At 42.3% G+C, this 26,224-nt stretch overlaps 3 protein-coding genes across 4 annotated transcripts; 2 read left to right on the top strand and 1 right to left on the bottom strand.

Annotated features, from left to right (window-relative positions):
* The first annotated feature begins 4,580 nt into the window (after window positions 1-4,580).
* LOC117146878 (U-scoloptoxin(05)-Er1a) lies at window positions 4,581-5,296 on the top strand. Its single transcript, XM_033313468.1, has one exon. It carries the CDS (start codon window positions 4,673-4,675, stop codon window positions 5,120-5,122), a length of 450 nt encoding a protein of 149 aa, XP_033169359.1. The 5' UTR covers window positions 4,581-4,672; the 3' UTR covers window positions 5,123-5,296.
* Window positions 5,297-9,606: 4,310 nt separating this feature from the next.
* LOC117147965 (innexin inx7) lies at window positions 9,607-15,989 on the bottom strand. Of its 2 annotated transcripts, none has more exons than XM_033315115.1 (4): window positions 12,950-15,989; window positions 11,141-12,867; window positions 10,164-10,873; window positions 9,607-10,097 (listed from the first exon to the last, which is right to left on the bottom strand). In XM_033315115.1, the coding sequence occupies exons 2-4, from the start codon at window positions 11,372-11,374 to the stop codon at window positions 9,737-9,739; spliced, it is 1,305 nt and encodes a 434-aa protein (XP_033171006.1). In that variant the 5' UTR covers window positions 11,375-12,867; window positions 12,950-15,989; the 3' UTR covers window positions 9,607-9,736. The 2 variants fall into 2 exon arrangements, with proteins under 2 accessions (XP_033171006.1, XP_033171005.1); XM_033315114.1 differs by having other exon boundaries at window positions 11,141-11,744; window positions 11,874-15,989.
* Window positions 15,990-16,626: 637 nt separating this feature from the next.
* LOC117147968 (innexin inx2) lies at window positions 16,627-21,937 on the top strand. The gene is made up of 2 exons (XM_033315118.1): window positions 16,627-18,213; window positions 20,682-21,937. Exon 1 carries the CDS (start codon window positions 17,079-17,081, stop codon window positions 18,180-18,182), a length of 1,104 nt encoding a protein of 367 aa, XP_033171009.1. The 5' UTR covers window positions 16,627-17,078; the 3' UTR covers window positions 18,183-18,213; window positions 20,682-21,937.
* Window positions 21,938-26,224: the final 4,287 nt, after the last annotated feature.

Consider the following 26,224-nt stretch of genomic DNA (forward strand, 5'->3'; position numbering starts at 1 on the left):
CTTGTGCTCTCGCTCTCACTCTCTCTCCCGCTCTCCACATTTGTTTATTTAAACGAATTAAGCCTTAAATTAAACTGATCGCTAGCAATGAACTAAAATTGGAGCAGCAATTGCCCAGGAGATATGTTTTTTCCAACCCCTCTTGATAAGTCTTTGAGCCATCGTACCTATTTTACAGATAGCTCGGCTTCTTTTCCTGCTTGGCTAACTCCAATTTCGTTTTTTGTTCACTTATTTCGGGTATCTCTTGTTTTGGCTTACGCAAAGGTACGGAATAACTTGAAATTCTTAATATCTGCACTGCAAGAAATTTTACCTTGCATAAGAAAACGATTAAGCGATTCTGGTTTTGAAAATTATCAAATCAGTTGAGCTCACCAAAAATTATACATGCATTATTCCCAATAAACCTGATTTTGGATACAAATTATGGTTATACAAAGCATTTGAGAATAAAAGAGAAATCTTCGGTAACAATGGGTGGTAAAAACATTCCAAAACGTCAAAGACTATAGCCCATGAGTTATTATTAAACAATTATAGCTGATTGATGGATAGGAATTCATATACAGTATTTCATACTTTCGGTAATGATTTCGAAAGCACAATATAAGCCCAGCTTCTATTTGGTTGTCAATAATGTTAGGGGCACTGTGTGTACATAACATGGCAAGATACTGCCTCAACATACCATGTACTTCTTCTATTTCATTGATATTCGCCGATCCTCCGCCTTTTTAATGTTTTGTTTATATATCTTGGAATGGTCTATGCATTTTCCCTGCCTCAGCATAGGTTTCTCGGGACGCCGACGTATGGATCCCGATAAGAACGTGTTTCGGTTCGAAAACCAAGTGATATCGGATCCGATTTTTTGCTAAATCTTTCGGCGTGTGCGCACACTTTCGGTCTGTCTGTCAGTCAGCCAGTTAGTCATTGAGTCAGTTAGTCAATTGGCCTGCCCTACCATTATGCCCCTCAATATATGGTCCGATCTCAAGTTACAGCGATTTATGCGGCTGTGTGTGTGGTGGGGAGTGCTTTTGGCATTGCAACCGCATTTCAGCCTGGATTCTCCCGCCCTTTTAATGGTTTTGTCTTACGTTCCGTCCCTAAAGAAATCGGTCGTGTTCCCATCTCCCCGATTCCCATCTCCATGGTATCATGCGGCGAGTTCGTGTTGCTTTTAATTTTAAATTAAGGTTTTTTTCGGTCTCGCTCGTCTTGACATGGCCTTTTTATGGGGCCACAATAAACTGCGCACTTTCGGGCATACAAAAACGAAATCAAACCTTACCTTAAAACCCCCTACCCCCTAAGAAAAAAAAACTGTAGAGGTTGGAAAAAATGTTAAGTGCGCTGTCATTGCCACGGACATGAGAAGCGAGTAAATTGAACTGGAATTGAAGTTTGAAATTTTGGGTCTACGTATTTGTAACACGACTGTATCACCCACCGCAGCATAAATACTCGACAAAACCGTTGTCCGCTCAAGAGAGATGCCCGCGTAGAGACAGATGTCACATAACTTAACCATTTAATTAAATGTCTCGATTATTTCCATTTGATATTTACCTTTTAAATCGACTCGCACATGTGCAATCAACTGTCAGCAAACAGATACATTCTCTTAACACATACTGTACCCACACGAAATACCGAAAACATGCGGACACAGGTATCATTGGTGGTACCTTTCACTTGGCCAAGTGTCACGTCTGTCGCAATCGGTCCATTAACCACACACTCCCCGCCACTCCCTCCTCACCAGACCATAAGCCGCAAAGGTACTGGAACCAGGTATCGGTGGTATCGATATCGGCGGACTCATGTACGTGAGCAGGAGCACGAACGTGGAATTGTATTTATTTTTATCTCAGTGTGTTTGCGCTTCTTGGTAAGAAGCGCTCCTCTCAGAGAAATTCGCTCACTCAAATGTGCAAATCTCATTTGTTGCAGCAGCTGCTCCTGTTTTTGCCACTTCCTTTTTGGTCTGCTTCCTTAAAAGGGATGGGAAAGAGAGAGAGAGAGAGAGAGAAAGAAAAGAGAGAAAAAGGGGGTTGATAAAGGGGGACTGCAGCTTCCTTTTATGTCTGGCTTTTACTACACAGAGAAAAATATGAATGAAGATACTCAGAGTGACATATATTTATGCCCACGTAGAAACTAAAAATGCGTACTTAAACATCAAATTTATAAGTATTGTTAATTTTTATATAAAAAACAGAACCATAAACATAAACATAACATATTTATCAGTTCTGTATGTACTTTGTTCGTGTGCAAGTAAAAAACAATTTGCAGAACATTCGACGATCAAAAGGAATCGTATGGAAAATACCAGAGTCCGTGGACCATCGCAAGGGTTCTATAAATAGAGTGAGTCCGCGCATATGTTTTCAAGTAAGCGAAGATCGTCAATATCCGTGGTACTGGAAATTCATCAGGCAGGCTGGAGAACAATCATGTAGAGGTGCTCAAAATAGAGTTCCTTTCGGTGGAAAATTAGCACGGAGCACAAGGCCTTCAAAGAACTCCAGAAAGATCGTTAAATCTTTTTAAGGTGTTCCATTATAAGAAGACATTCTAAGAAGTACGAAGTCAAGAACACTATACTCAAAACTTTAAGATTTAGCAATTATTGTTATTTCACAACCAGCGAATACAATTATAAAAAAATTCTTTAAATTCCTTAATTGATATGTAGATTCATTAAATGATCAATTTGACAGACATCAAAAGAGCATTGACTTGCTTTAAAGTGATCTTCCATCGCATTCTAGCCAAAACCTGAAGATAATGATATTAAAACGACCAAAAAAAAAAAACGATCTAGGAAACATTCAAGTGTCTAAGCGATCTTCCAGACTATTCATGTACCACTTGAGTCTTCCCCTCCTTCGTGTTCCTACAGATCTCTACGAACGAACATTTTTCTGGTCGTTAATGCCCTATGAAGATCATGTTCGGAGACTTGAATAGGGAGTACTTATAATGAGGTGGAAACATGGGTACAAGTGCGGATCGGAAAGACTTAATGTAGAATGGTCGGCTATATTGTGAAATCGCTTCCCTTCTGGCAGCATTCCAATCTTGGCTTCTTCGACGAAGTTACGGGTGTAGCCATATATCAGTCCAAAATGAGAAACCCGCTTGGCTTTCAATTACCAAGTCGTGGGCTTGGCTTGGCTTGTCTTGGACTTTTTTTGTGCTGGCCAATTGGTTGATGGTACTGGTATACTTGATCGGTTGACAATGCTCCCCGCACTCTCTTTTTTCCCGAAGATTCTCGAGTCGAAGAATCAGTAGAAGAAACGCAGAAAAAAGTTGAATGCCCTCGTTTTGGTTTGAAGTTGCCCACTCCACAAAAAAGAAACAAGTATACAGAGGAAGTCAGGGAACTCGAAGCTTGAAACACCCTAGGGTGCTTGATTAAAAAAATTTGGCCTCAGTATACAAATTCTTTTCTAGGGCTTATTATGATTCAGTCAAACTAATGTTTGAGTATCTTGAGTAAAAAACTTCTTAATAACTTTTTTAGAACTGTAGGCTCAATACAAAAAACTCAGTATCCGTCTAGGTGAGCGTATGGTAAAACCACCTAAGAAAGCATACCAAAAATGCCAACACAAGCCATCAACTTGGGAGACAGAGCAGAGGAACAAAGGCAAAGTATCTTTGTATCTGTATCTGTGCACTGGGACTCTGTGTGAGCCCGTTTGTTTGTTTTTTATGCTCTACGCGTCACGTACTAAGTGCCTTTTACCTGTTGCTGGCTGCACAGCAAGTTTCAGGTGGGGTCAATGCCGATAACCGATGGGCCCGGCGATAGCTATTGCCGATTAGCGATTGCCAGGGCGCCAGAAAAGGATATATGGATATACCATATCTAGCCCTAGAGGCTCTAGCCCTGTTACCTGGCAACCCGTTTAGCCAACAACAAACAAACGATTTGAGAGAGCGGAGTCAGCGTCAGTGATGGCAAAAGTATTTGAATGAGGTTTAAAATAGACAAAACTGTAAGCCATGTGCTTATTATATTAAGTCGTATCTGAATTGGTTCTTTCTTTATCAACCGTGTTGTGAAAATGCCAATAATATACATAGACTTACTTGGCGCCCGACTTGGAGTCCAGACCTTTGGGGTTTATTAGCCGTACACTCTGTTAGAGGCTAACATATTTGGAATTCGGAAATTAAGTCTTAACAAAAATACTTTCAAAATAACTAACAAATAATTAACGATCATCTGACACACCGTTTTTGAATTCAGTGACCTTTATTGACCTCTGGATGTATCAAACTCTGGATGAAGTGCAAATTGTGTTGATGATTTTAAGTTTTGATATACTGATAGTATTTCATAGTTAAGCTTTATTGTTTGGGTCAGCCCTACGTCTAAAAATAACCACAAATTGATTGGCTGACCTATGCTGACCTCTGAAACTGGCTAGATCTTGCTAAAGCTAAACTTGGCTTGAAAATAGCCGAAATTTCGCCGCTCAAGCCTCCTCTCTCGCTCTCCTCGCTCTTTTTTTTGGCCAGCGAAACGAACGGGAACGGAGTCGCAGCGGCGTTTCAGTTCCAGTATAAACTTGGCATTTGCTGACGACGCTGACTGTTTGATTTACCTAGAGTAGAGAAGCATAAAACGTACTGCTGTGACGTAATCATGTGGCCGCCCAAGCACGCCCACATTGGCTGGCTTTCAAGCCTTGCTCTCGTCGTTCTCCTGATGAGCCTGCAAATGGTAACGGTATCGGGGATCGAGTGCTACGTGTGCGACACGAGCGATACGGAGCATCCGTTCCAGTGCGGCGAGTGGTTCGAGCGATACGACATACCGGACATCCAGCCCCAAAATTGTTCCAGTGTCCACGGCGCCCAGTTCTGTGTGAAGCACGTTGGTCGTTTTGAGGGTGGAATCGGGGCGAAGAGGTTCTGCAGTTCGAAGGACATGGGCAACTATTGTGACTATGTGCGAAACAAGGGCGATCGCATGGACTATCGCAGCTGCATCTATACTTGTGATACGGACGGTTGCAATGCCGCTGGAAGGCTGGAACTGGAATGGGGCGTGGCAGCGGCGCTCCTCACTCTCACATGGCTCTTACGGCACTGACAGCATCGGGCGGATAGAGATATGTGCCGAAAGAGCTGCATCACTACATTAATTTTTTTTGTCGTTAATTATAAGTTGTAACAAAGTAACTGACACACAAAACAGACACTCTAGTATAGGTAAAAACGAAAACCAAAAACAAAAATATATAAACAAATACCGAGAAAAAAACAATATTTTGTTTTTCTATTTGCGGGATCCGAAACCAGGTGGAAACGGATCGACAACTGAGCGGGGAACGGTTGGCAGTGGAACAGCAGGTAAATCAAATGCCGATGAAATTTTCTCTCACGAATTTCCTCTCTTTGAGCCACGCTTGCGCAATTCGAGAGAGTGAACCTAAAAGGTTTTTATTTTATTGAAGAAAACCATGCATACCCTACAAAAGAGCTTGATTTAATTTTATTTTTAGAAACATTTAATGTAAAGGTTTCAATTTGAATGCGTCTCAAATTTTTAATATATAGACGTTAATTTTCTGGGCGAAAGAGATGTGTCATCAAAGTATTTGAATGCCACGAATCTCCGTAAATTTTTTTAATTGGTCAGACCCATAAAGAACACCTTGAGTCGTCGGACGGTGACACAGTTTGGTTTTAGCAGAATTCCCAGGGCGATGCGAAGATCGCCTTTTTAAAAGCCGACGACGATCTGGTGACCTCCGATCGAACGGCGAACGCAATCAATCGGAATTGGATTTGACATTCCTCCATTTGGCAATTGAACGAGATCATTTAAGCCAGCTCAATTTGCGGCTGATTGATTAAGCTCAAAGAGAGCGCAACCTGGGGCAGAAAAAACATCTACTCCCGCTAAAAGACGGACGGACAGCTCAACGGACAGACAGACGGACGGACAGTTGCGTAATTGCTTAAATTGAAATCGCCTTGAGGCGCTATCATTGGGCATGCGACACTAATTCGAGCTGGACACCACGATCTCGGCGACAGAGACGCCCATAAGAGGCCAAAAATAGGTATAATTTCGCCTGTGCCAAAATAGATAAGTTGTGCAAAAAAAGATTGAAAAATCGTGGTTAATGTTATTAAAACTTGTCAGAAGAAAGAACTCCCTACTTTAAATAATTTTTACTTCACAAAGCGAGACAGAGAGAGTCTAAGGCCTGAATCTATCGAATTAAATCGCATCGTGTCGATTCTTTATCAGCATTTCAACTGTCACATTTGGCCTGTCCCCCTATCACTTGTTCGTCCCTCTCATTACGTCGATGCCGTCTTTATTTAAAGATTGAAAAAAAAGAACATAGAAATTATAATTTTTTCAAACATAGATAGGAACGAAGGTTGACTGAGAGGTGTTATGGTGTTAAAGGGGATAGAATAGTAAGAGTGACATTGAAAGCCTATTCAAAGTGATGGGTGATTTAAGTCATCAACCTGGACTTTATGTTTTTCTTGTTTTAGTCTTCAAAAAATTCTTATCTTTCGATTACGGTTGCGCAATGTAAAACGTGTTTTATATATTTCCTATTAAAAATTGGTACTATCTAGCCTTGAACTGATGGAAAATTATTTTAAAACAATTTAAGGGGTTTTTTCAGATGTGATTTGAAAATATATATAGATTAAGATCTTAAATAGCTCTGCATACCAGATGCTCAAGGTCATTGCCAAGACCAAAACCCGAGTTGATTGTAAACAAAGCAGACGCATTTGGAAAATTCTCGTAAATTCCCAACAATTTCGAAACGTGTGCCACATGCTGCACGCAAAACGCGGAAGGGAGGGAGGATGAAGAAATGGCAGAGGAACAGACAGAAAAGAAGGGACGAAGAATGAGAGAATAATGTGGATAATGTAGAACAACCCCCGAAACAAAAACAATCTGGTCAACCCTGAAATTTTAAAATGCTTCCTGGGAAATCCGCTCTCGCCAGGCTGCTGCGTCATTATCCTTTGGGGGTGGATCTCTCCCACCCAAAGAGAGAAAGCCGAGCGAGAGAGCGCTGAGTAAGGAGAGTCTGAGAGAGAGAGCGAGGTCCTTTGTTCCTGCTTCCTGTTCCTGATTCCCAACAAAGGAACTTCGACTCAGATTCCGTTCTCAAAATCCCAACTCAACTAGAACTGACCTACGTTTGAAGTTTTTTGCGTCATTCGCGGAAGCCAAAGGATTCCAAAGATGACGACACAAAGGACACAAAGGGCGGAAGTTTCCTTTTAGCGGAAAGCGAATTTTCCAACGGCGAAGGTCGTTCACTTGTGAACTTCATTTTCGGGGGTGGATTCCATCAGCCAAACAGGATTTCGTTTTAAGGTTTTGCGTGTTATTGAAAGGAGTTTGTCTTTTGTTTCGTATGGCGTAAGGATAAATAGTATAAATTAAAGCCTATTACGACTGCGGCACGGCTTAACTTCTGTAAATTGCCAATAAGTCGGTATAAATTGTGGCTTTTCTGATATAATTGGGGATGCTTCATCATCCCCCCAAAAATGGGACCCCTTTCCGTGACGGCTTACGACGGTGTGTGCTAATCCGCACAAATTAAATGCAATTGAAATAAATTTGCATGCCAAGAGATTGGCAAATAAATGTATGCAACAAGTGTCCCAATTGCATATAATTTATTGGCAACAAATTCCAGGCTAGCCAATGGGCATACATTATAAAGCATCCAAAGGCAGCCACTTTGGCAGGTCAGAAACTTGCAGGCAGCTGCAAAAGTTCAAACGTGTTAATTGTCGCATCAATTTGGGTAATTGAAGGTATTCGCAGCGCAGTCTAGACTGAAATTGTTTAGAATTAGGTGTGTAAATGCCATATCACTTACAGAATCCCATCTCTCATTGGGGGCGTATGAGTCTAGGTTAACATAGCTTGTAAGTCCCAGTATGAAGATTCAGATTATTTATCGTCCCATACCAAATTTCACCTCATTTCTATGCACACCTTTTGAATTGTATCCAAAAGAACCGAACTCCGAATCTCTCGAGCATGGACAACTCAATAGAACAAGTAAGTCACAAGAAAAACGAATACCTGACAACCCCAACCGAGAAACAGGCATGACCAAAAGTCCGTTTCGATCTCATAAATGTTAACGGTCATTCACGAAGGCGGGGGGTTTAAACAACAATGGCAACACCAACAATCACTGGAAAATGAAAACAAAGCCCAAAATGGGGGAGATATGATATGGTCTTGGTGATCAAGTCGAATGCTTAAATATACTGACTCCGAGGGTAGGAAGAATGCTTGTAGATTCCATTAGTAACTCCAACAAGCGCAACCATAAAATATATTGGTATGTCAAACGACTCCGAAAAGTATAGGGCATTGACGGAGCTAGCTTAGCACATTATTTGTTATTTGGTATCTTCGAGAGTTGGCTTTTTCATCTTTGTTGGGGCTTCTACGCCAGCCAAACGAAAGAAATCGCTTGATATGCAGGCGGCGATCGATCGAATCGAAAAGAACACAACCAAAGAAAATAAAACAGAACAATCCCAAATCGGGTTTGTCTCACAAAAAACTAGAATAAAAGTGGAGATCTCAGGCAAAAAAATAAAAAAAACCTGATCGCGCCGAAGACCCCTTCTTCTGCCGGCAAATATACATATGTATCTCGCCGAAGTGCTTTGAAAGTTGAACTTTTGTCAGGCGCTGTTCGTGCGATCCAAGCCGGTTGGCATTGACCGCAAACTATCAAAGCGAAATCTTGTCAGCTAATCAATGGGGACTCGGATTTGCTTTTGGATTCCCATTCGAATGGCGGCTACCGCTTTTGGTGGCACACAGGTGTCATAACTAGCTTGCCATTACACCTCGCCGCGAAGTGGCGCAAGATTGCGGCTCCGATTTGGCGACTGCTGCCAAAAGTAAGTGCAAAAACTTCTCGTACTAATTGATTGCTAAAGACAGCCGAAACCCCGAGCATCTGTGAGGGAAGGGGGCAAGTCAAATGGAAATCGGTCCAAATATGGACTTGGTTGTGACAGAGCGGCATGTGTAAATGTCTTAATGCGAAAGTTCAGAAGTTATGTTGCTCTTATCTCAGGATCTTTTCTATGAAAACCACTGAAACATCCCAAAACCATAGCAAATATAATAAACTTTCGGTAGCAATAGCTCACCTAGTGGGGTTCGGCATACGCTGCTGGAAAACCGCCCGTAACTCGGGATCCCGTCATGCACATCTCTTGAAACTTCACAGTCAGAGAGGGCGCAAACTGTGACCCATCCGCGCAGCCTGATGGACTTGCTGGGTTCGGGCTGGCAGCTCAGAAACAAACACTTTCGAAACCACAACGGATCACTCGAACTGGGTCACCCAACCGCAGTCGCCACTCGACACAAACTGTCGGCCACGCCCACGCCCCACGCCCCTCCGAAAGGTGTCTGGTCGGTTTTGGTTTTGTAGTGCTTTTTACCCACTTTTTTCAAAATACCACACACAAAATAACTGTTTTTCTGTCGGCCATTTTGAGAGGTTTTGCTTTATGTGTGCCCCGAAAAAACCTGTTGGATTCAGCTGAAAGCCGCGTCTCTTAATAATAAATATATTTAAAATGAAATGATCATATATAAAAAAAAAACAGGTGTAAACAAGACAAAGCTCCAATAATTAATTGCCTAGCGTTAATTGAAATGCATAAATTATACAGGTAGCTTTGCCATATCCGAAGTCGATGGCCCTTGGGCGGGCGGGCTATTGTGTTGAAGGTGCAAGAGCGGCGAGTCAATCGTATCCAGGCTACTGATGTCCGGATAACGGTTCTTAGCGGGCGTGGGCGGTGCCTCTCGATAGGCATTGATATCGTTATCGTGATCGGGATTGGGGAACTCACTGGCCAAATGATAGATGACCTTCTTGAAGAGGAACTCCGAAAGGTTGGAGCGCAGGAAGAACAGGAACATCCAGTTGGAGAAATTGCACTTATCAATTACCGCCGATAATTCTTTTTCGTCCAGTTGGCCAGGCTTGGCCCAGTAGAGAGACCAGCGGGTAAAGGTGACACTGATTAAAGTGGGTTAGAAGGATTATCGCATCATCGAAACATGTTTCGCAAGTATATCCACTCACTTTCTGTAGAAGCACAGGGTGAAAATTCTCCACAGCAGTCCCAGAACAGTAACAACCAAAAGGAAGGCGTACCAGAACCACAGAATGGTGTAGATCTTCTCGTTCATGATGTTCAGCGCCATCACGCAGAGGGCATCGTGCACCTGAATGGAGCCAGAGTCACCAAATTTGTGGAACTTGCACTTGGTAATCTTCGGGAATACTAGATCCAAAACGCTCAGCTCGTCGGACCACCGATTTTTCAGGGCATGTGGTCCCAGGGTGAGGAATTGACCGCCCAAAAATCGGTTGGTCCATGTGATCTGCAGCAGAAGATTCACCAGATTGAGCACCTCCGCGAAGACCAAGTGGGCACCCCACGATTGATTCAGCCGCATCCGGTCGATCATCGTGCGACGAATGTCCTTGACGCGCTCCTCCGCCTCCGCCATCGAGGGAATGTTCAGCTTGCCGATGCGCAGACTGTCGTTCTTCAGGTACCTCGTTAAACCCACCATTCGAAGGCCAAAGACCAGGGCCTTGATCCGGCCGCCCTCCCAACTCTTCCACAGGAAGTGGGGAATGTAGAAGCAGAGCGCCTGGAAGAACAGGACGAAGGGCACCCACTGGTAGTATGCATGCCGCTTGATCTTGTCCTTTTCGGGATCGAACGCCCCTATTCCAGGTGGCTCACTTCCCGGCTTGTAGGCTGTTTGGTTCTGGTCACGTACCTATTTGGAGTGCAAGTTATGTTAATAAATAATCTGGTATCTACTGCAGTCCCCAGGCACTTAAATGATCATGTCAGGAATGGGTATGTGGCAGCGAATGGCAATAAAACGACTCTAAATCGATTAACCTAGTTAAGTTTCACCAATAATCAAATATAGTATTAATAACAGTTGCCCTCAATAGATACCTATATGTACCCAGTGCATAGCTATTATTATTCCCTGGTGACCTCTTCTAATTTCCCCTTGGTGACCCCGCTGACTTACCACTGTGAAGGTGGGCGTGAAGAAGCAGAAGGTGTTGATGACCGGAGACACAACGCCGTCGGACAGGCATTGGATGTGCTCCCCGATGTACTGGCGCGACGTAATCAGGAGTGTGGCCACTAGGAGTATTACGAAGGTCCATCTATAGTGCAGCTTGAACACTATGTTGTCGATGACCACGCGCGTGAGATCGAACTTGAGGTACTGCCTCACCGAACTGAAGGTGTTCAGCATTGTAACGCCTCCGTTATCTCCGAAGAGCCGATTTTGGGTTAGGTTCTGGCCCCGATCCGATCCGATTCCACTTCTACTTCGTTGGCTTTCTTACGATGATTACGACAACTGTGGCTGGGTGGCGATTACAAACGGGCTGGCTTCTGGAGTCGGATGGATTTGTGCGCTCCGCTTGCCGCGGCTAGCTCCTCGTAACTGCAAGGCTCGAGACTCTGCTCATGGTCTCCGGGTCTCGGAACATTCGGTCTCCGGTCTCCGGTCCCCGTTCGCCGATCTTCATCACCATTCCACGTTCGTCGGAGAGGGCTTTCTGGCGCCTTATCGACCGCTCATTTTTGGCCAGGAGAGCCGTCCGGACCCGATAAGATAACTTCGTCGGGCATAAATACACGGAAATGCCGAATCAGCAATGGAATTGTGTTTGGTTCAGAGTTGTCCAAGAAAAGAGTAAGGGAAATATGAGAACCTACTGAAGTGCGCTACACTGAGCAGGACTTACGTAGACAAGTGCACTATGAGAAAAATAAACCATATGCCAGCTTACATATTTTTCAGCTTCTGATTCGCAGTGTATACATGTGTCCAAGCTGGAAGGGCACAATCTTTGCCAGTTAGGTTTCAGCTTAAGAAGTTAGCAATTTAATTCTTCCAGTGTACAAGCTCTCTTGATACCCAAGAAAACTCCCAAGTTTTTCGGTCATATTTCAATTTTCGCCCAAACATGAGAGCTTCGGCATGTATTCGGCTCGTGGCTTCATAAGAACCCGAATAGATCGAACCCCTAAGGTTCTCTAAGGGTTCTCACAGAGACGAAAGTCGCAGAGAGTACCCATTTTCTCAGGGTTTACCTCATCGATAAGCTGGCCAATCTCGACCTGGTGAGTGGAAGAGTAACTGCCCACGCATCGAAATTAAAGATCCAAGAGCACAGAGACCCAAGATAACCAGGCAAACAATCATAGGAAATATGAATCAGTGCGGGAAAATATATATATGACTCAAGAGATTCAGGATATCAGCAAATTAGTTGCACTTCTAGAAACATAGCAAATAGCCCTCAGTTGTGCAAGAAATGGCTTCACTTGGTTCTAGGAATAACCATAGACTTGCATTCAAATCATTCAAGTGTGGAATTGCTAATTCCGCCGTAATCTGGAACTCCCCGGCTCTTAAAGCGTGCCGCTATCGCACCCCATACTGATTCAATACTGCCTATTCTGATGGATGTGACAGACTTTGGATAAGCCGACATATTTACGGCTTGGCGGTATCTTATTGACCCAGATCAGTGCTAGACAGAGAGCTTTTACATATATACATAGACTCTTCTGCTTGGGATGGATTATTCTGCGGCTGTTTGCTTTTCGGCGATATCGTTGCAAGGTTCCTCGCAAGGCAATCAGGTGGATATTCACCCTGCACCATTATATTCCACTCTTTGGCCCCGACAGTCTTATCTTCCAGTCAATCCCAAAGTAAGTCTCCACTTATTTCTGGAATGGAACGGAATTCCAGCAGAGATCCGCACTATCAGCCCATAAGTATCTATATCTGTTGCTTATCTAAATAGCTCACCTGGGCATTGTATTCGGTGCTTATTACTTAAGCGCCCAAGTGGCCGCTCCAAAACTTTGCCGGATAAGATAGTCAAAGGCCCCCTTACATATATGTTTTGTAGAAGTCGTGCGTAACTGGAGACTATATTAGTAATTGCAACATTTTTAGCCGGTTGACTGCTCGTATTTAGCTCTACTTGGGTTTCCCTGGAAATTGCTCGGATTACGGCTATTACTATTTCTTTTGCTTTTGCCTCCCAGTTGACGAAAGTTCATTGATTCGTGTTCGAATATCAGTCGCATTGCTTTATTGGCATAGCCCAGATTTTGATATAAACTGATAGGCCGGCCATGCACGTTCTTTTGTCTTTGGCCATTTTGCATTGAAATTTAAATAAAGCAAACCACAATGAAAACGAAATTCGAACCATTCAAGCAAGGCGCTCCACACGTATTACCCTCGGCCACAGATTCAATTACCAGGCATAAGCAATACCAGTCGGTATATCTGCTCATATTCACATACATATGTGCAATGCAGACATCGATATATATTGATATATTCGCATTCGTTGCAACAAAATTCTGCTGAAAAGTGAAAGTGTTTTCGGTACAAATTTTTTGTTTGCGCAATGCAAATGAAATCGTTGTTGGAAAAATCTGAAATCTGAAATCTGAAAAAGTGATATTCCGTTCGGTGAATGATGCAATCTTAGGTATACCCCGTTCTTCTATTTCTATATTTATTTGCAAAGTATAATCACTTTGAATATATTGCCAAAACCAGTTAGTATCACATAAGCCGACCCCACTGATCTCTTAATCATTAAAAGTTCGAGCTTAATGTCCCCCGTTCAATTGGTAAAAAGTGGTTCTCCTCCAAAAATGGAAATATATATTTTTGGGTCAAGTCTTTCCAAATTCAAATCTTAATTACTGTCTGACAAGTGTTTTCAAATCTACAGAAGTTTCTCAGTTTCTTTAATTAACCCGATTGCAATACGATATTTATGCATGTAAATGCTGTCTATCTGTTGACAGTGAAAAGTAGCTGTCTACAATAATTATAATTCCCAACACATCGGGCTTAACGCACGTGATTTAGAAGACTTGATCGTTGAACATTAGAGATCCCCCAGTTGACATCTCTGGTCCAGTATCTCTGGTCACAGGATACTGGACAAAGCCAGATGGTTTGATCACGAGTAAGTCGAGTAATAAATCGAGAGATGTATAAATGTATCTGCTTTTCACCAGATCGTTTTTTAGGTGACGCAGACGACTTTCGGGGAATTTTCAGATATGTTGATGTCCGATTTCGCATGAAGACGATGACTAAGACGAATGCACAGAAAACAATCAATGATGTAGTTACTTAAGAAATGTGGACTCCTTGCCATATTGTTTCCAGTGTGGCTGACTGTATGACTGTTTTGAGAAACGAAAATAGCTGCAAACTATCAACAAACGTCTTCCAAATGTTCACACTGGCCACGCTTGTGAAATTTAATATATATGGCGGGGGAATGGCAATCGATCCGAACTGATCCTATCCGATTTATTGGACTCGGCGTTTCTTGGCGGTTTTCTGTAGGTATTTATAACCCAGACAGTAGTCGTCTCATTTAGGGATATATACAGTATACATACATATGTTTGTACATTCGTATAGATCGGTATATTGACATATGGCTTAATGGTTTTATAACTGATTTTTATAGCCATTCACCCGCTTCCCAGTCATTGCCGATTGAGAGGTTCCATGGGTGCAATTTTTACGAGTTTTTGCGAAAATAATTTATTTACATCCCACCTGGGGCTGTACTTTGAGTGTCTCACACAATCGATCAACTTGGCAGGTGGCGATTGGTCGTTCTAAATGTCTAAATTTCTTGAAAATTTATGTCTTCATACGATCTCCCAATACAGTAATCTAATATGTTATGGAAGCCACATTTAGCCTTGAAATGTGATGTCTGCCAAGTGGGACCTTCAGACATCCCCAATGACCGATCATATCAGGGCCAAGATCTACGATCTGGTGTTATAACACCAACGGCAAGCATTTCGGTTCCATGACAAATGCTCTAGCTCTTATCGGGCTACTGGAACTAGCCGCGTATTGCCACATCTAGCCCGCTTTAATTATTTTGTACAATCGAGTACACGCACTTGAGAACTACAGCAGTATAAGGTGGTATGTTACATAGGCTAGCTGTTATGTATTGTTTTATATGTCTATATAGCTCAGATAAGCCAGCGTGTGTCCGGATTGAAACGAATAATTTACAATTGAGATAGTTTTGAGGGACTCGAGAGCTATAGCTACAGCTCCGAATTGACGGAAGGAGAACAGGTAGAAGAAGAATTTCGAACCTGAAGAAGGGCCAAAAAAAAACGAAGAGTGCCGGAGAGGGAGAGCGCTTCAAAGAAGAAGAGCGGTGTAACAGGTAGTCGCGTTTTGTTTCCATTTCCAGCGATCTCTGTTCTCTCCACGATAAAGGGCATGAAAAATCCCGATGTATATTATTTTGCTATACCTGGAACGCAGGTATATGTGTGTACGCCGGCGATTGTTGGAAGTAGGCAGGTATGCATGGAGGTCTGCAGGTATAAAAATGCAGTGAAAGCAGAGAGTTCCAGTGTGTTTTCCCACATCTCCAACTCCTTCGTGTTCTCTCTTTCACTCAGCGCTTTGTGGCAGGCTTTGCTTTTTTTTGTTAGGCTGGTGGTGCAGCAGCTCCCATCCCGAAAATGAAATCCACTCCAGCAGCCAAATGTACACAAGCGAGAACACAACGGGTTCCAAGAACTTGTCGCCTCCACACACACAAATACCAACGCAAATGCAGCTCCAATATGGCAGAGTCCGAGTTGAAAGTTGGCGGAAAGTGCGCGGTAGGAGGGGAACGGTGTCCCAACGGGGGGTTAAATGCAGCGGCAGACTCGTGAGCGTCGGCGTTGCCAGATGAAATTAAATCATAAATCTTGGTTGTGTCGCTGAAAAAAAACAGGCTTAACCCCAGAAGGTATGCAACACTGTGTGCTAGGTTTAAAAATTCGAAAAAATTTTAAATTGACATAAATAAAATTAAAGTAAAATAGGTCCCAGAAAGCCAAAAAAGAGGGAAATAGATTTAAAATTAAGTCAAGTTAGTTCTTGTTTTGTCATATTTTGAGGGTAAAAATGGTATTTATTAATAAATGCATCATTTATAGACTTTAAATAACTTTACAAACCATGCAGGCCGTAATGAAACTAATCTAGGGTTAATGACGGATAAGGCTGCCGATGAAACCGCACTTTTTTCACTTTAGGAGTAAAATGCAAAGGGACACGAAGCATGTTTTAAGCATATTCAAAATTAAGGTTAATATTTAAAGCGGTCTTTGTGTTTTAATTCAGTTACGAGCAGCATCACTGAGTCACTCTCGCCCCTCTGCATCACTCCGGGATTGAGAAATGTTACCCTTTTGGTCCATGCCATTCCAGTCCAGTCCAGATTCAGCCATTCCAAGTCGAAAGAGCACGGGAGAGGATTGAAAAACGAAACAAAAATAAAAGTAAAGTAAGCACTCCATTGTTTAACAAGATCCACCCCAAAAAAAATGCGCTCTCCCGCTCTCTGAATCTCTCCGCTTCGGCGACGGCGTTTAGCGCAGCCAAGCGACTTCGCCCAGCGGAAAGCCAAACAGTTTGAATTTTCTATCCGAAGAGTGCGCTTAGTGCCGCTGCTGCGACGGCGTTTAGACTTCCACCTGGGTAACCGTCGCCCCCGCCGCCCCCTTGAAACTCAAGTTGTTTTGTTTTTGTTGTCGCGTTGGTGTTGAGAGCGCGAAACGAACTCGAACCGAACAGAAACGAAGCTCTCTGGGGGATCCAAGCCGAAGATCCAGTGCCAAGCCAAATCCCACGTATCGCTGCTCTCGCCGATAGTTACTACTATCTTTTTTTTTCGTGTGCATTCTTTGAACAGAAACTGAAGAGTAATGGTGGCCAACGTGTGAGGAACCCGAAAGTCCCGTAGCAAAGTCACCAGGCAGCCGATACGATCCGCAACAGTCAGCGTTAGTGTCAAGGAGTAGAAATATCCTCCGTAACAAAGAATCCTCGCATATCGCATAATATAGAGTAGCAGACCGACAAGATGTTTGATGTCTTTGGGTCCGTCAAGGGCCTGCTGAAGATCGACCAGGTGTGCATCGACAACAATGTCTTTCGCATGCACTACAAGGCCACGGTGATCATACTGATCGCCTTCTCCCTGCTGGTGACCTCGCGCCAATACATCGGCGACCCGATCGATTGTATCGTGGACGAGATCCCACTGGGAGTGATGGACACCTACTGCTGGATCTACTCGACGTTCACCGTGCCGGAAAGGCTGACGGGCATCACCGGACGCGATGTGGTGCAGCCCGGCGTGGGCTCCCATGTGGAGGGCGAGGACGAAGTGAAGTACCACAAGTACTACCAGTGGGTGTGCTTCGTCCTCTTCTTCCAGGCCATCCTGTTCTACGTGCCGCGCTATCTGTGGAAGTCCTGGGAGGGCGGACGCCTCAAGATGCTGGTCATGGACCTCAACAGCCCCATTGTGAACGATGAGTGCAAGAACGATCGCAAGAAGATCCTGGTCGACTACTTCATCGGCAACCTGAACCGCCACAACTTCTACGCTTTCCGATTCTTCGTGTGCGAAGCCCTGAACTTTGTGAATGTGATTGGACAAATCTACTTTGTGGACTTCTTCCTCGACGGCGAGTTCAGCACCTACGGCAGTGATGTCTTGAAGTTCACGGAGCTGGAGCCGGATGAGCGCATTGATCCCATGGCGCGGGTCTTTCCGAAGGTCACCAAATGCACGTTCCACAAATACGGTCCATCCGGCAGTGTGCAGACCCACGACGGTCTGTGCGTGCTTCCCCTGAACATTGTCAACGAAAAGATCTACGTGTTCCTGTGGTTCTGGTTCATCATCCTGAGCATCATGTCGGGAATATCGCTTATCTACAGAATCGCCGTGGTGTCGGGTCCCAAGCTGCGCCATCTCCTGCTCCGAGCCCGTTCCCGTCTGGCCGAAAGCGAGGAGGTCGAACTGGTGGCCAACAAATGCAACATCGGCGATTGGTTCCTGCTCTACCAGCTGGGCAAGAACATCGATCCGCTCATCTACAAGGAGGTGATCTCGGACTTGTCGCGCGAAATGGGCGGCGATGAGCAGAGCGCCCACAAGCGGCCCTTCGACGCCTAATCAGTGGGCGTGGCCGTGTGCCAGAGTGCCAGTAAGTCTCGTATATACCATCCCACACTATCCCAAACACTTCCCCATCATCATCCAGACACTAGTTTTAGTTAGCTTCTAGCCCAAGCCACACTTCCACTCGATGTAAACCTCGATTAGATCTTAAGATTATACATACGATATACCATTTTTGTTTTGGTAGTTTACTTACTTTTTTTCGACGCTACTTTATTAGAGAAGACCTAACTAATGACAATAAAAATTATGTTTTTCCAACACAACAAAGAAACACTTTTCACAGAGTGAGAGAGAAAAGAGTTCTTCTGGTCTTACGCTCATTTAAGCGGCTTCGGTGCAAGCAAGACAGCAGCTGCGCATGCGCAACAGCCAGCCATAGCTCGCTCACACACACAGTCAACTAGGGAGGGAAGAGAACGAGAGAGGGCGAGAGTAGTAGGGGGCAAACCAGTTTGACCACCAGTTAGTTAAAGATTGCCAGCAGGGCAAAAGATTCTTTCTGTCTTCTTATGGCTTGGCATTTCTCTACTCGATGCCCTCTAAATTCCAAAAGAAAGGGTAGTTTTACCTCCATAACCACTTTGCGTAGACCAGTTTTTATGAAGTGATTATTGTCTTTTGGAGCACACTGATTTCGTCTCTTTGCAACACTGGTTTCGTTTTGAATTAGGGCTACACATTTAAAAACACAATTCGATAAAATATAAATCTGAAGAGTATAAGTTAGTCATATTACCAGGAAGTCCCAGTAAATACCTGACATGATCTATAAAATATTTGTTTTTTTTTTCAAATTTGGAAATATATGTCTTCATACAGGGTATCGCATAGTTTAAGCTCTATCACTAGTTGTGGTCGAACCGTCGAGCCAACAAGCTCATTATTTATTAGTCGTTTCCATGGCCTCCGATTTTCTTTGATTGCCTGGGCCCCAAGACTTTGACTCTCTGGCGACCCAAGTTGCCATCTCCACACCGAGACAAACTAAAACTAATGATGTCTTGGGATTCTTTCACTTTGGTTATATTACCGATCCGACATGATCCTAATGACTCCTTTCAGAATTTCTTATAGATTAATAGTTTTTGTGTTTCATCCTATAATTTTTTGGCAGTGTGGAAATTTTTTGGGGACAGAGACCTCGGGTGGCGGAGATAAGAGAAGAGCTCTCGACATTCGGGTCTCTGCTCGTCGGACTCGACTCGTAATCAGCGCGAAGTTGAGTTTTACTCGGGTCGACTTGGACTGCGTTGCCCAATGTGCAGACATATTTCGTTTGGGGACTCGACTTGACTTGGGACATGCTATGCCAATTAGAAGTTGGGCAACCACATATGTACGTGACAGTTAGAGTTTCGGGCATGGGCACTTATCTAATCGAAGGCGGGAAACTCGGGGAACAGAAAGAACCATTTGATAAGGTGCGGTGCGAGATACAGATACTATACAGTTACAGATACAGATACAGATGCTGTTGCCGCTGATTGGTGACAAAGTGTTGCAATTAGCACACGTTTCCATTTCCATTTTTCTGCCCCACCTCAAGATCAGAGATCACAAGATCCAGGCCCCCGTAGATCCGTAGTTTCAATTAATGGCTGGCACACAATTTAAGCGGCCTCCACAGCTTTTGATGATGATCATAATCAACAAATAAGCGCTGGAAATGCTCCTGTTGCTCGCAGTTCGCAGTTCTCTATACTCGGCTCTATATCCATGTGTATTTGGGCTTGTATGTGGTTTTCGTCTGACCGCCAATTTGAGGTATCAATGAATTAATGAATGGACCGCTCTGTCACACCCAAAACCACCCACCCATCAGCCCACCAGCCCACTTGGCCGCCAAGTTGAATGAAACGAGAAACAGACACGCGAAAACTTTTGCTCTCTATTGAATGTGCCTTTCTGTATGGTTTTGTATTTTGTTTGTTTTTCTTTTTTTTTTACTATACACGCACTTAATTTGTTAAGTCAGCGACTCATTTCCCAGGCTTTTAATTGCATTAATTGCTTTCAATTAGCGCAGAGCGAGCGAGAGTGTCAAACTCGAATCAGGCGAAAACTAAAACTCGGAATCAGAGAGCACACTTATTTCCGATTGAAATTGAAATGGAAATGCATCGTTTGAAGTTAGACAATGGCGATGATGGGATGATTTATTGTTTCCTCGGCGATTGGAAATTCTCAGGTGATTAGTCTTGAATGTCTGACAGGTGCGGGAATGGGTTTTCGTGGTCAAAAACTAGTGTAGCGACGGGAAATTAATTTAGTTTCTTAGGTTAAACGTGTAAGATTCAAAGTTTTAAATGATAATTTCGGCACATTGAATGGTGTGATTCATAAGCTGTAATATGTTATTTAAAGTCACCAATTTCCCCGAAATCTTATCGCGTCTAAAGCGCACCTTAATCTTAAGCAATATAAACTCATTCCTGTAGTATAAAACACAAAAGTATTATTAGATAAAATGATTTCATTATTTCTTTGCAGTTTCACGCAGCCGAAATTGGGTTAAGACGATGATAAGACGTAGTCGGAAAATGGGGAAATCAATAATTGGAAAGCGGAGGGAGGATAAAGGATTATGGAAGCCGACAATGTAGATGAGGCCTTTCGAGCTAATGACGAGCTAATGAACACATATCAACGAATTCCACGGTAAAGGACAAGATCGCAAGCAATAGCCGATTTTACAGTTTACTGTTTTGCATCAACAACAAGACACGTACAATTGCAATTACAATAAAGTAACAAACAACAATAATATAACAAATAACAGATACTAGCCGCAGCCAGAAACGTAAGCTAAAAGAGTGGATTGGTTTTTGGATTGGATTGGTTCAACGGTCCCAAGACAATCAAATTTTCCATTTGCCAAAATCAAGAATTTCCCGACTGGACCGAAAATCCCATGGCCAATCCATTTTAAGACATTCCTGGTAATCTTGAAAGACAGAAGAAAAGACATTTACAAACTATATATTTTTTGTGCAGCAGCTAACAAATTGAGATATGATAGATCTATATACATCCATATATATTTTGAATAAGCAATTACATATATATTTATACATAAATATACAGACGGACCGAAAAAATCTATATATTTATGAATGCCACATGCGAGTAACATTTATGCTAAGAGTTGTGATCATTGATTAAGACATCTAAAAAATGCGAAAATACAAAAAAAAGACAAAATAAACAAAACAATAATTTACACTTAGTAAAGAAAAAACGCCAGCATAATAATACACATTTTATTTCAATTTTTACTCTTTTAATTTAGCAATTTTCGCCAGCAAATAATAATTAGAATTATGTAATTCCTTTTTTTTTTGCATATCTTTGGTAGCATTTATTTAGTTTAGCGCAATTTTTTTTAACACACACCCGAACTCATCATAAAAGAAGAGCAATTAAATTTATACATATATATATTTATATATATATATATAAATATATATTTATAGACGTATATATTTTTGTAAATGAAACTGCAAGAAGTATACATTTAGCTTTTAAGCGTAAAAATGGAAAAGACCAACAAAAATGAAAGACTCAAAAGCAATATTTAATATTTAAAAGCAATCGAAAATCAAATAAATGTGTTTGCAAACTGTGTGTTTATCATCGACGCGATAAACGAGCCAAGCCTAAAATAAGTTTCAATTTCAATTCCATATACTTATAAATACTTACATTAAACGAGAATAAAAACACCCAAAACATTATGATCTTTAATATGATTTATTGTTTGTACTCGAGCCGAACAACTTCATTTCATGCGAAAATAAACAATAAACAAGAAAATAAAACAAGGAAAATCGAAGCAAACATGGAAAATCTATCTTATCGTTGGGTTGTGGTGGAGTTTCAGTTGGATCGTACTCTATATGTGTGTATGTGTGTGCTTGTTTGCCCAGAACAATTACAAACCAAATTCTGTGGACACTTTAAAGGTTCTGCCTGTGTTTACCCGCCTTGTAAAATTGGCTTTTTTATGACTAGTTTTCCCAAAACGTGTTTGCGCGACGCAAACTTTGGAGCGAACCAGCCGGCTTGAGTTCGGATGGTCTTTGACCCCAAACCTTGCCCCCCCCCCACAACTTTTCGGAATGTTTTTTCTCGAGAAAACCAGCTTAGCACTGTTATATCCTAGAATTTTCCCTTTCACAAATACATGCGTGTGTACAAATCTCAATTTGGGCACTAAAATCAACATTTGGATCCAGTGCGGTTTTTGATGACAACTGCTTGCATAATATTTACTCATTCTGCCTACTCGTAAATTTAAATTATTTTAGGAGAGATAAATAGTCGCTTTGATAACGATATCTAGAAGTGTTTTTGTTTTTCCAACAAACTTATAAATACAGCTGACTCAAAGTTTTCCCAGACTGTCAAACGGTGTCTCACCATATCCTGCTCATATGAAATTTCAGCTATCGCATTTCCGCACGTGCCGAAGCGACTTTACCCACGTCATATGTTTGGAATCATCGCAAATTCGCTGGTTCTCTGCGCTTTTGAACACACGTACTTCTCCGCTTACTCAAAGGTCCTATTGCTATTAGTGACTTCAAGTGTAGTTCCTGCCAAATGAGCTGTTTGCTCTACTTTGCACACATCATAACACACAATATACCCTGTAAACAATTGTAATAAGTCATGGTTATAACGGATTACACTCAGTGGGTCACCAACTCTATAGTGCTGCAATCGTGGGGAATCTGGCAATCGGGAACTCGAGTAGCAACTCACTAAGTTTACATGTCTCTTGAGCAATTTACGTGGCAAGTGTGGCAATAGAAGGCTGGGGAGATGTTGAGCAAATTAGCATATCAAATTGAGTTAAACGCTGCAATTGGCCTCAATAAATACATACGTAAATAAATATTACGGCATGGAGCCGAGGAAAGCGAAATCGTTATGGGAATGCGAATGCTAATGAAAATGGAAACTGGGTTCAAGGAACTCCAACTTTCGCAAATGTCAAAGATTCGCTACTGGGAATACATTTCATAGCTGAAATGTCTAAATGCATATTTAGTTGGACAAATGAGAAAACATTAAATTTAATCCAGCATTTCCTGGTCGAAGCTCGTGCTGCATTTCCCCCAGGTATCTGGTTGCATTTCCCTGGCGGGCCACAGATGGGGTGGCCTACACACACACACACCCACACTCACACCTTCATCATGACCTTGCACTTGCAATTGTCAAATTAATTTCGCGCTGTTTGGCATACAAGATTTACGACACCAAATGCACCCATGTACACCCCATGCTATCAATTTTAGTGGCGGCCTCTGGCGGCGGTTGCGACAACTGCTTACGTAAGCTACATTTCGCACAAACCCCTAAATTTCGCTTCAGACACAATTTATTTATTTAAAAAAAAGACCGCTTTTCGCTGCGAGTCTGTGAATCGTTGACGGTTTTGTCGTCTCTGATTTATTGTAATGCCTGTTTTTTTTTTTTTTTTTTTGTTCTGTTTATTTGCCTTTATTTTGTCGCAATTGTGTCTGGTTTTTGTTTAAATTCTTTGTGCTCCCTACTTAATGCGATAAATTAACTTCAACAGGCCGAAAACAGACTTCCAGTTTGGCCTGTTTTAAAATGTTCTCCATTGTGTAGATGATATTTATAGGAACTGTATTGTATACGGCGGCATACTTAATATCTGGATTTATCCAAATACCATAAGCCAAGATGCATGTGAGCTAGGAATAGTTTCCCCTTCGCCAAAGTAATATCTTCCATTATCTAAGCGACCTCTAACCTCTTATAAATCGATTAATTAAAAACAATTTGTGACACTGGGTAATTAGTCGCCGCACATGAGAAAAAATACAAAAATGAATGAAATGTTAGGGCCAAGACTTTTGGCATTAGCATATCACAGATATCGGTGGAATAAGAAAATACGCCTGCTTCGGTATGCGTAAGCAGTTTATAAATTCGTTTATTTTGTTTATCGCAAGTTGGGGTCTTTGCATGGACAGGGGATCGAAATGTTGTTAGTCACTTGTGATTTTGTTTATCTGCAAAGGCTGAGAGAGAAGTGATCAAAACTGGGCATATACGATTGGGATTCATTTTTTGATTGTGATATGTATAGTGGTGTTGTGGCGCTGTTTCTGGATTTCAGTTCTACTTGGGCCATCGAATGGCGGAAGTTTCAATCGTTTTTAATGAGCCCCATCGCACTGACACAGAAAGTCCAGTTTGTGGAGGCGTCTTTATGTCGCAAATGCCCTCTGATCCAACGGCTATGCTGGCTTTTCAGATGAAACCCATATCCTATATCCAATTTCAACGATAAGCATTTTAAATAAAAGTAAAGGAACGCACATGCACTTGTTGCCATGGGTAAATCTGTTTCATATCTACTGATGGGTAGCTCGTATTCCAATACCCATTGGTGTGTGGATCGCCCGGTGGATCTGTTTATCATTCACCCCCCTATTTTCCACCCACTTGCCCCGCATTTTCTTGCGGAGACAATCAGCGCTTCTAATTAGCCGGCCAGACGGGCGAGTGCCTATTAGACAATCTGTCGGGGGTTCGTGCTCTGGTTTCAAAACATATACTATGTATATAAACCATAGTTTTGAAACCATGTGGGACGATCCAATTGGCACGGCCGGCATTCGACACCTTTCGCAAAGTTGGGCAAACAGCAATCAAAGCAGACAAACAAACAAACAAAGGCGAAAAGCACAAAGCACAGAGCAAGGCAAACACTGCGAACAAGCAGAGTTTAAACATTTGCTTAGTGCACCGGCGACAAGTTGCATAAATTATTATCGAATGGCGAATGCAATTGCACGACCTGCTACAGTAACCCCCTTCCCCACCCGCCACTGACTCTTTTTGAGGGGGGGAGGGGGTTCGTTGGGGTGCAACCTTGTTGCGCTAATGACAAATGCTTGTTGTTTGTCTTTCACTCGAATTCGTTTGGGGCCAAAGGCTCCATTAGCTCTACTGAACTTTTCGAGGCTTCGTAGTGCGCATAGATAATATAACTTACATAAATTGATGATCTGCTGCTCAAGAGATTTTACTGAATAACATTTATGAAATAAATAATCTTAAAATTTAAGTGATTTTCCATTTTTCCTTGGAAATCTCATTTAATAGTTGGCCAAAAGAGAAATCGGTCTGTGATTTATGTAAATGCCATTGCAAGTATACATGATTTTATAGCAAACTCACGATGTACAAACACACTACCGAAAAAGTAAAACATGAAAGAGCATTTTCAAATTTACTTAAAAATTAAACCTCAAGCTGTTCAAACACCTCCATTCGAAAGTAGATCAAATGCAGTTCTGCATTTGCATCCAGTTTTTGAAACCACTTAGCAAGATGCTAATGGTGGAGCATAACTGGAGCAAAGACGTTTACCAAACAGAAGCTGAAAAACATCTAATGCTTTTTGGTTGCACAGGACTTCGAATCAAATGCACGATATCACGTGCATTCTCGATTAAATGGGAAACTTATGAGGCTTCATCGACACCTCAAACTACTCATTAGAAATCACACTCAGATGCCATAAATCCGATCATGAACTGCAACAATTCCAAGCGCAATTAACATTTTCAACACGGAATCTTAAGTGCTACCTATGATACCCTGGCTTATTTGTTCTGCTTAAGATCTAATTACTTATTTATATGAAATGCATTTATAATATACGAGTATACGAGTACGAGTTTCCGTCTCAAACTGAGTAGTTTTATTTTAGTGCAAGCAACTAAAGTATGATATGATTTTTTAAGCTGGCACCCCATTAAGCTATGTATATCCCTGGGTATTTATGAGTTCGACTCCCTGACGCTGCCCTTAAATTCTTGATTTTAAATTGTTCTCCCCCGGGCGGTGGAAAATGCAAATGAGATGGGAAACATTTACAATCGAACCGTATGAAATGCGCTATCAATTACGGCGGCTAAATGCCAGCGGATTTTCATTCTGAAGCGAGGAAGACAGAGATGGCGATAGGGAAGCCCTAGGTGGGCAGA

Source organism: Drosophila mauritiana, chromosome X (assembly GCF_004382145.1).
Source record: "Drosophila mauritiana strain mau12 chromosome X, ASM438214v1, whole genome shotgun sequence".
Lineage (NCBI taxonomy): Eukaryota > Metazoa > Arthropoda > Insecta > Diptera > Drosophilidae > Drosophila > Drosophila mauritiana.